Here is a 14,503-nt window from a genome sequence, read left to right on the forward strand (position 1 = left end):
GAATGGGAAACTGAGTAACTGTTTCGATATTATTCAAGGAGTTAGACAAGGATGCGTTATGTCTTCATGGTTATTTATATTATTTATGGACAAGTGTTTAAGTATGGATCTCTTCGACGAAGAGGGTGTGGATCTCGAAACAGTAAGGGTACGGGGGTTGGCGTTGGCAGATGATAAGGTTGTTATGGCAGAGTCTATCGAAGACCTACAAAGAATGTTGAATAAACTAGATGCAAGCATGGAGAGCATGGGCCTCAAAATTAACGCAAATAAAATAAAAACTATGTTGTTCGAAGGAAAGAGTGAGAAAACACTATGCAATATTTTATTAAATGACGAGAGAATTGAACAAGTTGATAAGTTCGTATACCTTGGTAGCTTATTTACTAGGGACGGGAAGATAGATGAGGAATTAGATAGACGAATAAATGAAGGCAGGAAGGTTATTGGTAGAGCAGGTCCCCTTATCAGAAGTAAAAATATATATAATAAAGCTAAAATGGCAATACATAATTCTATATTTGTACCGACTGTACTATACGGTAGCGAGACATGGACTTTTCAAGAAAAAGATAAGAGTAAAATTAACGCAATTGACATGAGATTCATGCGCATAATAAGCGGGAAAACCCTAATGGACAAAGTAAGTAACGAGATAATTCTAAAAGAATGTGGTGCAGAAGATACGCTAGTAGACACATTGGAAAGAAATCGGTTAAGATGGTTCGGGCATGTAGAGAGAATGCCAAATGAACGACTAACGAAACAAGTGTATCAAGGTAAAGTAAATGGCAGCGTGCCCAGAGGTAGACCGCAGAAAGAATGGTAAGAATGTGTGAATGAAACCCTAGTTAGAAGAGACATAAGAAGTCACAGAAACACAAGACCCGGCATGAAAAAATGCATGAACATAAAAGAAGCTGGAGAAGTATCCCATCACAGGAAACTATGGCGGCAAATAGTTCATAAAAAGAGTGTCAGTAGAGTGAATGATGCCTGAAACAAAGACCTTGGCCACCAATGGACCCAAGTCGGGAACCTTACATAACGACTTTGTGAGGATCTTTACTTGGGATGATTACTAGAGAGATTGATCAGCAACCTGGGTCGGAGCAGTATTGCGGAACGAACGTGTTATTTACATAAATAACACGAGAATTCTGGATCAATCTGAAAATTCTCTATCCCTTCCACACATTACTCCATATTACATATACATATTACATACACATATTACATACACATATTACATACACATTACTACATATATTTCCATGATAAGGCTTGTAAAATAAAGAATTATTTTTTTTTAATGAATTATCATGACAAAAGGACTTTTCCAAATTATTTAGAATTAATTTGGTTGAGAAAACGAAATCTTCCCGTTGAAAAGTTTTAAAAAATTTGTATTTTTTATTAACTTTATTTTAACAATTAACGATTGTTATCGGAAATTTTCTAGGCAATTTGATCGACCGATTATTCTTTTTTTTTTATTTAGAAAAATCTAAATTTAGATTCATTTTTCATTTAATTTTTTAAACTTGGACTTACCAAGAGTACCATCTTTGCCCCTTTTTCTTGGAACTTCTTCTTTCTCATCTGGTTCAGTTTCAAATTCGATTACGTAAACCGTTTCCTTCGTTCGGTTATTCGTCCCGAGGATCTCGTCTTCACTGACAACTTGCTGTCGGGACATTTGATCTCTGATCAGATCGTCGTCTGTCACCATACTATCGATGTTCGAGATACCATGTGTGAATTCTGCAAACAAAAGACTTTTTAAATTTTGTTTTCAATATTATTTTTAACATTGTTTATTTAAGTATTTAGCAATATATTATTAGATCGAAGTTCTTTATTATTTTTATGGGAAGTCCATACCGGATTCAAAACCCGACCCCAGTCGACTTTACCCCATACCCTAGCCAACTTTACCCCACACCCTACCCGACTTTACCCCATACCTTAGCCGACTTTGCTCCATACCATAGTTGATATTGCCCTGAACTCTAGCCGACTTTACCTCATACCGTAGTCGATTTTACCCCATACCCTGGCCGACTTTGTCTCATACTCTAGCCGACTTTACCCCATGCTCTGATGCTCTAGCCAAATGCACCCCATACTCTAGCAGACTTTACCCAATACCCTAGTCGACTTTACCCAATACCCTAGCCGACTTTACCCCATACCCCAGTCGACTTTACCCCATACCCCAGCCGACTTTGTCTCCTACTCTAGCCGACTTTACTCCATACCCTAGTTGAGATTTCGGTACTCTAGCCTACTTTACCCCATACCCTAGTCAATTTTGCACAATACCCTAGCCGACTTTTCCTCAAACTGTAGCCGACTTTTCCTCAAACTGTAGCCGACTTTACCCCATGTTCTACCCGAATGTACCCCATACCCTAGTCAAATTTACCCCATACCCTAGTCAAATTTACCCCATGCCCTAGCCAACTTTACCCCATACTCCAGCCGACTTTACCCCATACTCCAGCCAACTTTACCCGATACCCCAGCCGACTTTGCCTGGTACTCTAGCTGACTTTACTCTATATCCTAGTTGACATTGACCCGCACTCTAGCCGACCTTACCCCATACCCTAGTCGATTTTACCCGATACCCTAGCCGACTTTAATCCATACTCTAGCCAACTTTTCCCCGTAAACTATTTAAATTTTACTAAATTTAATTAATATTATTATTGATTTATTATTATTTATCTAATTTATTAAATTTTTTGATTTTATCCCGTATTCCATCCGAATTGCTCTCTTACCATAGAAGCCTAGGCCGAGGGGAGTTTCCATATAATACGTGATACTAAAAAGGTGAATTTTTTTAGAAGGCAGTTGAATTTTCTACTGAAAAGTTAGAAAAAAATTTTATTTATAAAATTAAAAGATTAAAATTAACAAAATAGTTCAATTTTCAACAAAATAAATACAATTTAAACAAACTAGATGAATTTTTAACATTCAAAGTACGTACAGTTTGAAACAAATAGTTGAACTTTCAACTGAAATAGATATGTTTATAACTAAAAATGGAAAAGCTAAATTTTTAATTAAAACCACTAATATTAAAAAAAAAAAAATTCGACCAGTTTGGTTTAACGAAAAAAGACGAATTTCGAACAAAATAGTTCAGTCCTCAACCAAAAGACGAATTTACAACAAAATATAATGATTTTTAACCAGATAGTTTAATTTTCAACTAAAAAAGGTATTTTGTAACCAAAAATTGAATAGTTAAATTTTTAGTTAAAAAAAATTAATTTTTAAAAACAAAAATATCAAAAAGTTAATTTTTCAACAAAACAGATTCACTTTAAACAAAAAAGATGATTTTTTAAATTAAATGGTAGAATTTTCAACTAAATAGATTAATTTTTAAACAAATATTTTAATTTTGAAGAAAATATATTAATTTCTAACGAAATAGTTGAATGTTCATAAATGATTTTAAAACAAAATGGAGTAATTTTGAAAAAAATTAGTGCATTTTTAACTAAATAATTCATTTTTACATAAAATAGGTCAAAATTTAAACAAGTACTTGACTTTTGAACCAAAAATATGATTTTAAAACAAAACAGATTAAGTATTAACAAAATAGATGAATTTTGTTTAAAAAAAGTTGATTTTTCAACAAAGTACTCTTTAACCAAATAGTTACATTTTTAGAAAAAATCATGATTTTTAAAGCAAACAGATAAATTTTTAACAGAATAAATGATACATTCACCAAAAAGTTAAATTTTTTAAAAATATAGATCAATATTTAAACAAATATTTATATTTTTACCAAAAATATTATTTTTTACCAAAACTGAATATTTTTTAACAAAATAGACGAATTTTTCATTAAAAAAGTTAATTTTTCAAAAAGAAAAATAAATTTTTAAGCAAAAAAGACGAATATTTAATGAAAAAATAAGAATTTTCAACAAAAAGATAACTTTTTAACACAATAATTAAATTTACGACAAATTAAAAAAATTTGCAACAAAGTCGAATTTTCAAATAAAAGAGATTAAACTTGAACTAAAAACCGTTGCATTTACAACTAAATAGTTAAATCTTCCAGCAAAGTGACAACATTTCGGAAAGATATTTTGGTTTTTATCCAAATAGTTAAATCTTTATCAAAATAATTAAAATTTCAATTAACCTTCTGAATCTTCAACAATAAAAATAATTTTTTTATATAGTAGATCAAATTCAAACCAAATATTTGATTTTTATACTACAAAAATAAATTATATAATTATATAATAATTAATTTTATTAATTTAATAATTTAATAATTTTATTAAATAATAAAAAAAGATTTATAGAATTATATAATAATAATAAATGAATTATGAAGAACACATGTAATATTTTGACAATGACAAGTTTGAATTTTAAATCAAAATCAGTTGAATTCGACCAAAAAATGTTTATTTTTTATTATTTAGATTTATAAACGAAGTCTTATAAAATTTTAAAATATTTCCAAGTCGTAATTTAATCAAAGTAATCCATTCAAATATTTTTAGAAAAAAATTTATTAACTGAAGGATATGTGAAAAATAATTGTAAATATAAGAAGAAAATATTTTTATTTAAAGAGGCTCGGTAAAATATACCTGAATTTATGTTACCATTTTTTTAAACACTTATTCAATTAATTAAATAATTCAATTAATCAATTCAATTAATTTCATTTAATTTTTTTTAAATAATTTGATAAAGTATAAAAAAATCAAAACGGGCACTTTTCAGAAATCTTACTTTAAAGAATTTTTTCAAAATAATTTAAAAAACATTTTAAAAAAGCCACAGCAAAAATGACTGAAAGACTTCCCTTTCATTAACTTAAAAATTATTTCTCATTCTATTATTAACAAATTTTGTCAAGGCCGAAAAAATTTTTTTATTAACAAAACCGAAAATGATCTACGTAAAAATTGTAATTGTTAATGTTACGAAATGCATGACTCAACTATCAGTCCTAAAAAATAACTTATCACAGGAAGGTCGATTCGATTACGGATATGTCGGAAAATCTATTGTGGACGCTTAATTTATAAGAAAAAAAAAACACGTATTGTATTTATCAATGCCGAAGATTTCTTCTTTTTATTGTTAATTTAGAAAAGCAAGATTCTCGATTATTCTGAAAACCAATATTGATCATTTCGATTGAAGCTCTTTGAGTATTTTGTTTTTCCTTTTGGTAATCCCTAAATTGTAAACATATTTATTACTGTCTGGTCACTTGATTAAAAATCCAAAGTCTGCAGACAATCTCTTGCACGAAATTTAACGAAAAAATGAATGACTTGCATTGCCTATTTAACCAAAAAGATGAAATTTCAAAAAAAAAAAAAAAAAAAACGATAAATCTTCAACTGGAATAGTTACATTTTCGGTTGTAAAATAAATGTTGACCAAAAAATAATTTTTTTAACATAATAGTTGAGTCCTAAACCAAAAAGACAAATTTTAAACAAAAGGTTGTCAACCAAAACGGAATTATTAAATTTTCAGCTTAATTAATTAATTTTCAAAAAAACAAAAAATATTTCGAATCAGAAAAGATAAATTTTTAACTGAAAAAAAATATAGTTGCAATTACTTGAAAATTATTTTTCTTCTTGTTGAAAGTTCAACATTTAAGATGAAAATTTAATTATTTTGCGAAAAATTCAAATATTTGGCTAAAAATACAACTATTCTTTGTTGTTGAAATTTCGTTTCTTTTCTTGATAGTTTAACTATTTGGTTGTTGTTGAAAAATCTCGGAAAAATCAAACTATTTGATACCAAAAATTCACCTGTATTATGTTCAAAATTTGACAATCTGATTTAAAACTCTTCTATTTTCTTTAAAATTAATTTCTTTAGTTTAAAAATTATATTTTTAGTTATAATAAAAATATTTAGTTAAAGATTAATCTATTTTGTTCAAAATATAACTAATTGATTAGAAATGTCTTGATTTTGATAAAAATTTCTTTATTTTGTTTAAAATTGAACTATTTGTTTAAAAATTATCTTCTTTGTTAAAAAAAATATTTTTGTTTGAAAATAATCTTTGTGGTAAAAAATTCAACTATTTGTTTAAAAATATTTAATTTTTTTAAAAACTCAATTGTTTGAAAATTCATGCATTTTGTTTGAAAATAATTTATTTGGTTGAAAATGTAACTATCTGCTTACAGATGAATCTATTTTGTTTAAAATTCAACTATTTGGTTAAAAATTCGTCTGTTTTGTTGTAAATTCTATTATATTTTGTTTAAAATACAACAATTTGATTAAAAATTGATCATTCTATTCAAATTTCCTCTTGTTTGTTTTAAAATAATCCATTTTTTCAGAATTTAAATATTTTGTTAAAAACTCAATGATTTGGTTAAAAAATCACTTGTTTTGTTGAAACTTCATCTTTTTTGTTAAAAATATATATTTACTTTAATGCAAATTTCTCTATTTTGTTTGAAATTGAACTATTTGGTCAAAAATTTATCTAGTTTATATAAATTCTTCTATTGTTTGACAATTCTATTATTTAAAAAAAATTCACTATTTGTTTCAAAAAACATTTATTTGATTAAAACTTAATTTTTTTAAATTCATTGATTATGATAATCATTTCTTTATTTTGTTAAAAATTCAACTATTTATTTGCAATTCATGTATTTTAAACATAATTAATCATTTAGATGAACCTTAGTCTATTTTGTTATAAATTCAACTATTTGATCAAAAAATTTACCTATTTAGTTCAAAAATCAACAAATTGATTAAAGATGGATATATTTTACTTGGAATTTTTCTATTTTGTTCACAAATCATCTTCTTTCTTAAATATTGAATTATTTAGTTGAAGATTAATTTATTTTGTTTAAAATGCAACTGATTGATTAAAAATTCACTTATCTTAATAAAAATTCCTTTATTTTGTTGAAAATTCCTCTATTTGCTTACAAATTCATCTATTTTTATAACAAATAAACTATTTGGGTAAACATTAATCTACTTTTTTGAAAAATCAAACTATTTCATAACAAAAATTCACCTGTATTATGTTCAAAATTTGACAATCCCATTGAAAATTCATCTATTTTGTTTAAAATTAATCTCTTTAGTTTAAAAATGATATTTTTAATTGAAAATTAAAATATTTGGTTAAAGATTCATCTATTTTGTTAAAAATACAATTACTTGATTAAAAACTCATGTATTTTAATTTTAAAAAATTATTTTGTTAAAAAATCAACTATTTGATTAAAGAAAATTCACCTGTAATTTATTCAAAATTCGACAATCTGATTGAAAATGCATCTATTTTTTAAAATTAATCTCTTTAGTTTAAAAATATTTCTAGTTAAAAATTAAAATATTTGGTTAAAATGTTATTCATTTCGACGAAACTTCATATTTTTTGTTAAAAACGAATTTAGTTTGTTAAACATTCATTTGTTTAGTTAAAAATTAAACAAGTTGAGTAAAATATAATCTATTTTGTTGATTTTTTTATTTAAAACAAAACTAATCTCTTTAGTTTAAAAATGATATTTTTAGTTAAAAATTAAAATATTTGGTTAAAGATTAATCTATTTTGTTAATAATAAACTATTTGTGTAAACATTAATCTATTTTGTTAAAAAATCGATGAAAAATTGATCTATTTTGTAGAAAACTTATTCATTTTGTGGAAAATTCGAATATTTGGTTAAAAATATATCTATTTTGTTAAAAGTTTATCTGTTCCGTAGCAGTGCTGTATTTTTACTTGACGCGACAGGAATTTCAAATTTTTTGAATTAAATGTAATGTATTGTTCACATTAATTTGATTTAAAAAAAAAATTAATTCCCCTAGTTTCGTGAAAATTTCACTCATTTTTCTTATTTTCCTTGTACTTAGAGCATTTTGACAGTTGAAAGCCTGAGATTCTTTAAATAGCCTTTTTTAACGTTCTTTTTCACCTTTGTAAGTTAGAATGACTCTTTGTCTAATAAAAATTCCAGATACAAGTTGTACTATTCTCTGTGACGTTTGTCAGCTGACGTTGGTGGAAAACAGAAATTTCCCCATTTAGTATTAACGTTACTCAGCACATGATACTTTATAGCTCCTTATCCTTCCGCTTACGGCCTTAGTTGCATTAACCAAGTTACCCCATTTTACTTGAGTTTCCGATCGTTTCTGGAAAATCAGAACTTCCAAACCGAGTTGGTGCAGCCGCCTTTATAGACAATTTAAGGCCAAACGAACGACCCTCAAGTATCCTATATCTCTACATTTCCAACTTTTGTTATTTATTATTAAAAACTAAGGGTCCCAAGGAAACCCGAAAACCGATGTATACTTATGTATTTTGACACGCTGATTACGAAAATGATAGTGAAAATTGGCGACTCGGCGTTTTTCATGGTGAAATTGCAAAAAAAAAAAAAAAAAAAAAAAAAAAAAAAAACTATAAAAAATATGGTTTTTTGCGTTTATCTCAGCCAATATGCAAAATCTTGCAAAATGTTTCCAATAAAAGTTGTAGATCGTACAAAAATACATATTTTTTGTGTAACACAATAAGCATTCTCCATTGGTTTCTGTTGAGTAGCTGCTCACCCTTTTCACCACGGGAAGGTTGGAGTATTTTGAAAAGCATTTTTTTGTATTTTTTTTTTACTTTTATGATTTTTAAATATATTTTAATTTATTTAAATTCTGGTAATACTGTGACGATATTTATGTATTTTATAACAAAGGAAGGATCCGCAAACATGTTCAGACTCCACAAGAGTCATCTTCTTATGTTTTAAGCAAAATCATTCAGACGGAATTAATTCGATTTGTCGCAACCACTGACGAGTTGTTTCCCTTTCTTGAAGAATCTTAGATAAACTAAAAATATTATATGTTTCATCCATCTTGACGAGGACTCAAGAGAGGAAAATCTCGAAAATAATATTGCACGCAAGAAACACACTCCCTTAAGTACTATGAGCGCGGATGGTGGAGAAAGACCTGTCGCTAATTGCATCGAAATTTGTAAACTTGTTACATTTCATCAGATATATCTGTGATTTTCTCGGAAACTATTACTCGTAGAAAAAAATATGTCATATAAGAAATGTGTATTTCGATAAGATCTATAACTTTTATAGAAACGTTTTGCGAAAATTTTTGTATTGGCTGACAAAAACGCAAAAAACCCCGGCATCCCAATGACTGGTCACAAAAATAATTTAGTTCAGACACGACCCCCTTTCCAACGTGTCATGGGGGGCGGGAAGGCACCCCTGTGACTAGAACCAGAAAAAAATTAGGAAACGGGTTCAATTACGCGTATAAGACGGGCTGCTGACACTGGGGGGACGGTTAACACTCGAAAACGAAAAGAGCATGATTTTTATGGTGTTTTTCATAAAAATCGAGATATCACTAATTTCGTTGAAAATTATCACTCGTAAAAAAAATGTATTCTACAAAAATGCGTATTTCTGTAAGATCTACAACTTTTATTTAAAGCATTTTGCGAGATTTTGCATATTGGCTGTGATAAACGCAAAAAACCACATTTTTTATGGTTTTTCCGCGATTTCACCATGAAAATCGCCTAGTCGCCAATTTTCACTATCATTTTCGTAATCAGCGCGTCAAAATACATAAGTATACGTAGTGTGAAGGAAATCGTCACGTTCACCTATTCGGAACTTTATCCGAACTAAGAATGCTATTGAAAAACCGAATATCGAGAAACCGCAGTTTAAAAACTATGTCTCTGTTTTGTCACGCCTGAGTGGACATCACGCACCCCGCGTCAATTCTTGAGAACACTAAATCCAGAATCACTAAATACAGATTTGATTGTAGTTGAATTTTCCACAAAATAGTTAAACTAAAGATCATAAATTTTCAATAAAAAATTTTCAACCAAAAGGGGCAATTCCTTAAGCCAAAAAGATAATTTTTCTTAACGTATTTAAATTTTCTACCAAGAACTTTTCTACTAAAACAAATGAGTTAAAAAAAATGAATTAAAAAAAGAAATAGTTAGATTGACAATAAAACAGTTAAGCTTTCAAGCAAAAGATAACTTATCAACAAGATAGTTGCATTTTGATAAAAACACATAAATTTTTAACCAAATAGTTAAATTTTTAACAAAATAACTGAGTTTTTAACCAATTAGTTGTCTTTTAAAGAAAATAGATAAAGCTTTACCAAAAAAGATGAAGTTCCAACAAAATAAATGACCTTTTAACCAAATAGTTAAGTTTTTATTTAAATTGTTGAATTTTTGGCCAAATAGATTAATCTTTAACCAAATACTTGAATATTCAACATAATAAATTATTTTCAAACAAAATATATAAATTTTTGATCAAATATTTGAATTTACAACAAAATAGAGCAATGTTTGAACAAATAGATTATTTTTAACAAAATAGATGAATTTGGAACAAAATGGAACATTTTTAACAAAACAGATGAATTTTTAACAAAATAGATTAATCCTTGAAGAAATACTTGAATTTGAAATAGAGAATATTGCACAAAATAGATGAATTTTTAAATAAAACGATGCTTTTCAAACAAAACAAACTACTTTTTAGCAAAATAGATAATTTTTATCAAACAGTTGTTTTTTCAACAAAATAGATTAATAGTTAATCAAACTGTTCAATTTTGAACAAAATAGATTAATTTTTACACAGATACATCATTATTTAAAAAAATAAACGAATTTATAGCCAAATAATTAAATTTGTAATAACAAAAAGAAACTTTAATCAAAATAACTACATTTTTAATTAAAAAATGAAGTTTCAACAAAATAAATGAGCTTTGAACAACGAAAACTTAAATTTTGAACTATATAAATGATTCTCTAACCAAGTAGTTTTAGTTTGAACAAACTGAAGGTTTTTTTAAAACAAAATAGAAGAATTTTTAACATGATAGATTATTTTTAAAGAAAATAGAGGCATTATTTTTATTGATTTTTCAACAAAATAGGTGAAGTTTTAACCAAAAAGTGAAATTTTGAACGAAATAAGGATATTTTTTTTTAAATGAATACATTTATAACAACAAAGATGAAATTTCAACAAAACAAATGACTTTTGAACCAAAAATCAAAATTTTTAACCATATAAAGCAAACCATAAAAAGAATACATTTTCAGCCAAAAATGGAATAGATAACTTTTCAGTTAAAAAATAATAATTTTTAACAAAATAGTTACATTTTCAATTCAAGAAATAAATTTGCTAGGAAAATTATAAACCTGGAACCAAAAAATTGTATTTTTAAGAAAATAGTTTAGCTTTCGTTCAAATAGTTTAATTGTCTACCAAACTGTTGCCATATTGTTAACTCTGCTCGCCAATAATACGTTTTTTTTTACAAAATAGTTGAATTTTGAGCAAAAAAGTTCATTTTCAGCCGAAACAGATTTCTTTTTGATTAGAGACTCTCGAATCAAATCTCACAGTATCCTGCAATAGAGGGGGGTGGGGTTGAAAATAAATTAAATAATTTAAGAATGACCCCTTTTTATTAATTCATTTACTATTTTTTCGTATATTGATGATGTTATACATTTATTATTACTACAAATATTATTTGGTCCTGCAAATAGTATTACGTAAATCAAAATAATTCTTTTACAATCGTCAACAAAGTAACCTTAATGTAATAGGTACGACCTTGTGCTCTAACTTTGTACATACTTAGTGCCACGGACCTGCCTACTCATCGCAGCTTATTCAGCAATTTCTGGCGAAACACGACCACACACAACTTCCGCAAACACATACAGTCTTGAGCCTCCAGACAGTTCTAACTCGACTCCGAATTTTTTATAACTGTTTTTCGAATTGAAGTATCCTCTAAAAGGAAAGCGATTTCATGACTTAGAGGAAATAAAGCAAAATGCGACACAGTAGCTCTTAGCTGTTCCGAACGTTAACTTTCAGGAGTGCTTCCGAAAGCACTAAGTAAAAGAAACCAAATAAAATAAAAGAAAAGAAAAAGCCTGATTTGTGGAAAATGAGGACTGGATCCTTCACCACGACGCACTTTCTTACACATCGCAGCTTACTCAGCAATTTCTGGTGAAATACAACCTTGCACATCTTTGACCTTGAATTCAGGCGCTCGTTTCCCGAATGAAGTAGTTACTCACAAGATATAAAAAAAGAATTTTTCGATTTTTTGCAGCTAGTGCCTTTTTCCTTTCACTTTTATGAATTGGTACTTGGATACGCGCCTACATGCTGAATCTCAGTAGGAATCACTCATAAGAAAAACGTGCTACTGGAACAAAAGGAGCTTCCTTTTCGTCTTAAATATAATTCTTTCCATGTAGATTCTACAAGCGACATTCAGCGACTTTCCAAGTATCGATAAACCTGCACGATTGTCAAGTCACGTCTCTTCTGACTTGCACAGGGGTCAGGAATAAGTGGACTCGATTCGGGACACACAAAGAGGAACGGAAAAAATTCAGCCCAAAAACACGTTTCAATTTTTATTATTCAATCGTGACTTTTATTTTCATGCAGGATGGAATGAAAAATTTTTTACACGTTTTTCTGCCCAATTAATTTTTCGCCTAGACAATATTTATTCGATATGAACGTTCTTTTTTTTATTGAAAATTTTTTTAATTTTAAACTTATTCGTGTGTTTGAATTTTATATAAAAAAATTTCATCAATTTTTTAGTTGAAAAAATTTACTTTTTTAAACTTTTCAGCTTATGCAAATCCACAGTTTTGGTTGGAAATATGAGAGAAATTACGATTAATCGAAAATAAATGCTATTTGAGAATTGTTTAAACAATTTCTATAAAAATTCATTGTTTGGATATTTTTCAACCAATAGTCTTAATTTTTTACGAGATCGATTGGTAGTGCCTTCTGATGACTTTTCGCTAATGCTTTCCAAATTGACAATAATTGTTGATTACTCAAAAAATATTCATAAAAAATTTAAAGTTTGGCTATTTTTCAAATAATAAGCTCAATTTTTTTTACGAAATAATTTAAGAATGTCCTTCCGATGATTTTTTTATGTCTCTTTTTTGTTTATAAAAACTGTTAAAATAATTAATAATAATTCTTGTAAAGTTGCAAAGCATCATAGCGAAGGTATCGGTAAGAAATTATTAGTTAATTTCGGAAACAAAAATTGCTCCTATTTGTTGAAAATAGGTTTTTTTTAAACTGAGAAATCAGATTATTTTTTCATTTAAAATCATCTTTAAATGAAGTGATCTTATTCTGATATCAACTTTTTTATATTGGTGTGCTCATCGACCTCAATAATTTAAAAAATTGTTTACAGCTTTATAAACAAATTATTATTGTTCAATTTAGGACAAATGGATTATCAGTTTAAATAATTTGTTTATAACAATTAACTGAAATTATGAAAATTTTATATTATTCGAATTTCAGATCCATTTAAAAAAGATTCTATGGGTCTGAATTCCTAAATGACTACTATTAAATTTCTAAGAAACTTTTCAAATCATTATTTCTTGTCATGTTTTGCTTAATGCAAAATTTGACAAAAAGGGCAATTTTACAGTCTTGTTTTTTTTTAATGAAAATAAACTCGCTAGTTTTCATATTTTATGGAGGTATACGTAGCTAACATAAATATTTTATTTTGCGTTAAAGTTAATTTTTATAAGCAATTGGTATAAACAGTCAACTATGTCGTTTAGTGTGAAAAAATATTCTTTTTACCTAGAATCGCTGACATTTATTTAAAAAAAATTATAGTTGGTGTCTAAAAACTTTTCATTATTAACAATTATTAATGTTATTAACAATTTTAAACAAAAATTTCAATTTGGCTATTTTACTTAAAGACTACTTTTTATTTCCCACTAAACCTTTGTATTATCGTTTCAGAAATAATTTTCAATCATGAAACTAAAATATTTTAGTTGTCAGTAACAAATTTCATAAACAAAAAACATGTTCTGCACTTTTGCTTATGTAAAATTTACTTTTATAATAAATATTCATTTATAAAACGACGAAATATCTGCAAAAAATTTGTGATTGTTATTAACAAATTTTCATAAATTTTGATTTTTAAATGAAAAAAAAATCAGAAGATATTAACCGATTTCAAATTTTTTCACTTCTTTTGTATGTTAACCCTCAGAATCCCCCCCTCCCTCATATCAAACGAACCTTTTCAAAATATCTGTAGATTATTTTTCCCCACATTTTTAGATTTTTTTTATAAGATACTTGTTTTTTTTTCTTCTATCATAAACAGGAAATTAATTATCTGCTTGTGAAGTTATTAATGAAAGCAAAGTGCTTAAAACGATTCTTGGAATCAATTATGTTATATGCACATTGCACATTTGTTAACGATCAGAATATTTTCCATGCTCATCACGTATTCTCTTACAAATTCTCAGTTGTTTAAAATCATTTCCAAAAATTTGGTAATTATCATC

The 14,503-nt window shown here is 27.4% G+C and overlaps 1 protein-coding gene across 1 annotated transcript in view; it reads right to left on the reverse strand.

Moving 5' to 3' along the window:
- Positions 1–14,503, reverse strand: part of LOC117178038 — an 87,617-nt gene that overhangs the window by 14,739 nt on the left and 58,375 nt on the right. Inside the window, exon 3 of the mRNA XM_033369241.1 lies at positions 1,555–1,764. Coding sequence (XP_033225132.1) covers positions 1,555–1,764 — 210 coding nt within the window. The remainder of the gene's footprint in view (positions 1–1,554; positions 1,765–14,503) is intronic.

The sequence above is a fragment of the Belonocnema kinseyi genome, chromosome 8, assembly GCF_010883055.1.
Source record: "Belonocnema kinseyi isolate 2016_QV_RU_SX_M_011 chromosome 8, B_treatae_v1, whole genome shotgun sequence".
Classification (NCBI taxonomy): Eukaryota; Metazoa; Arthropoda; class Insecta; order Hymenoptera; family Cynipidae; genus Belonocnema; species Belonocnema kinseyi.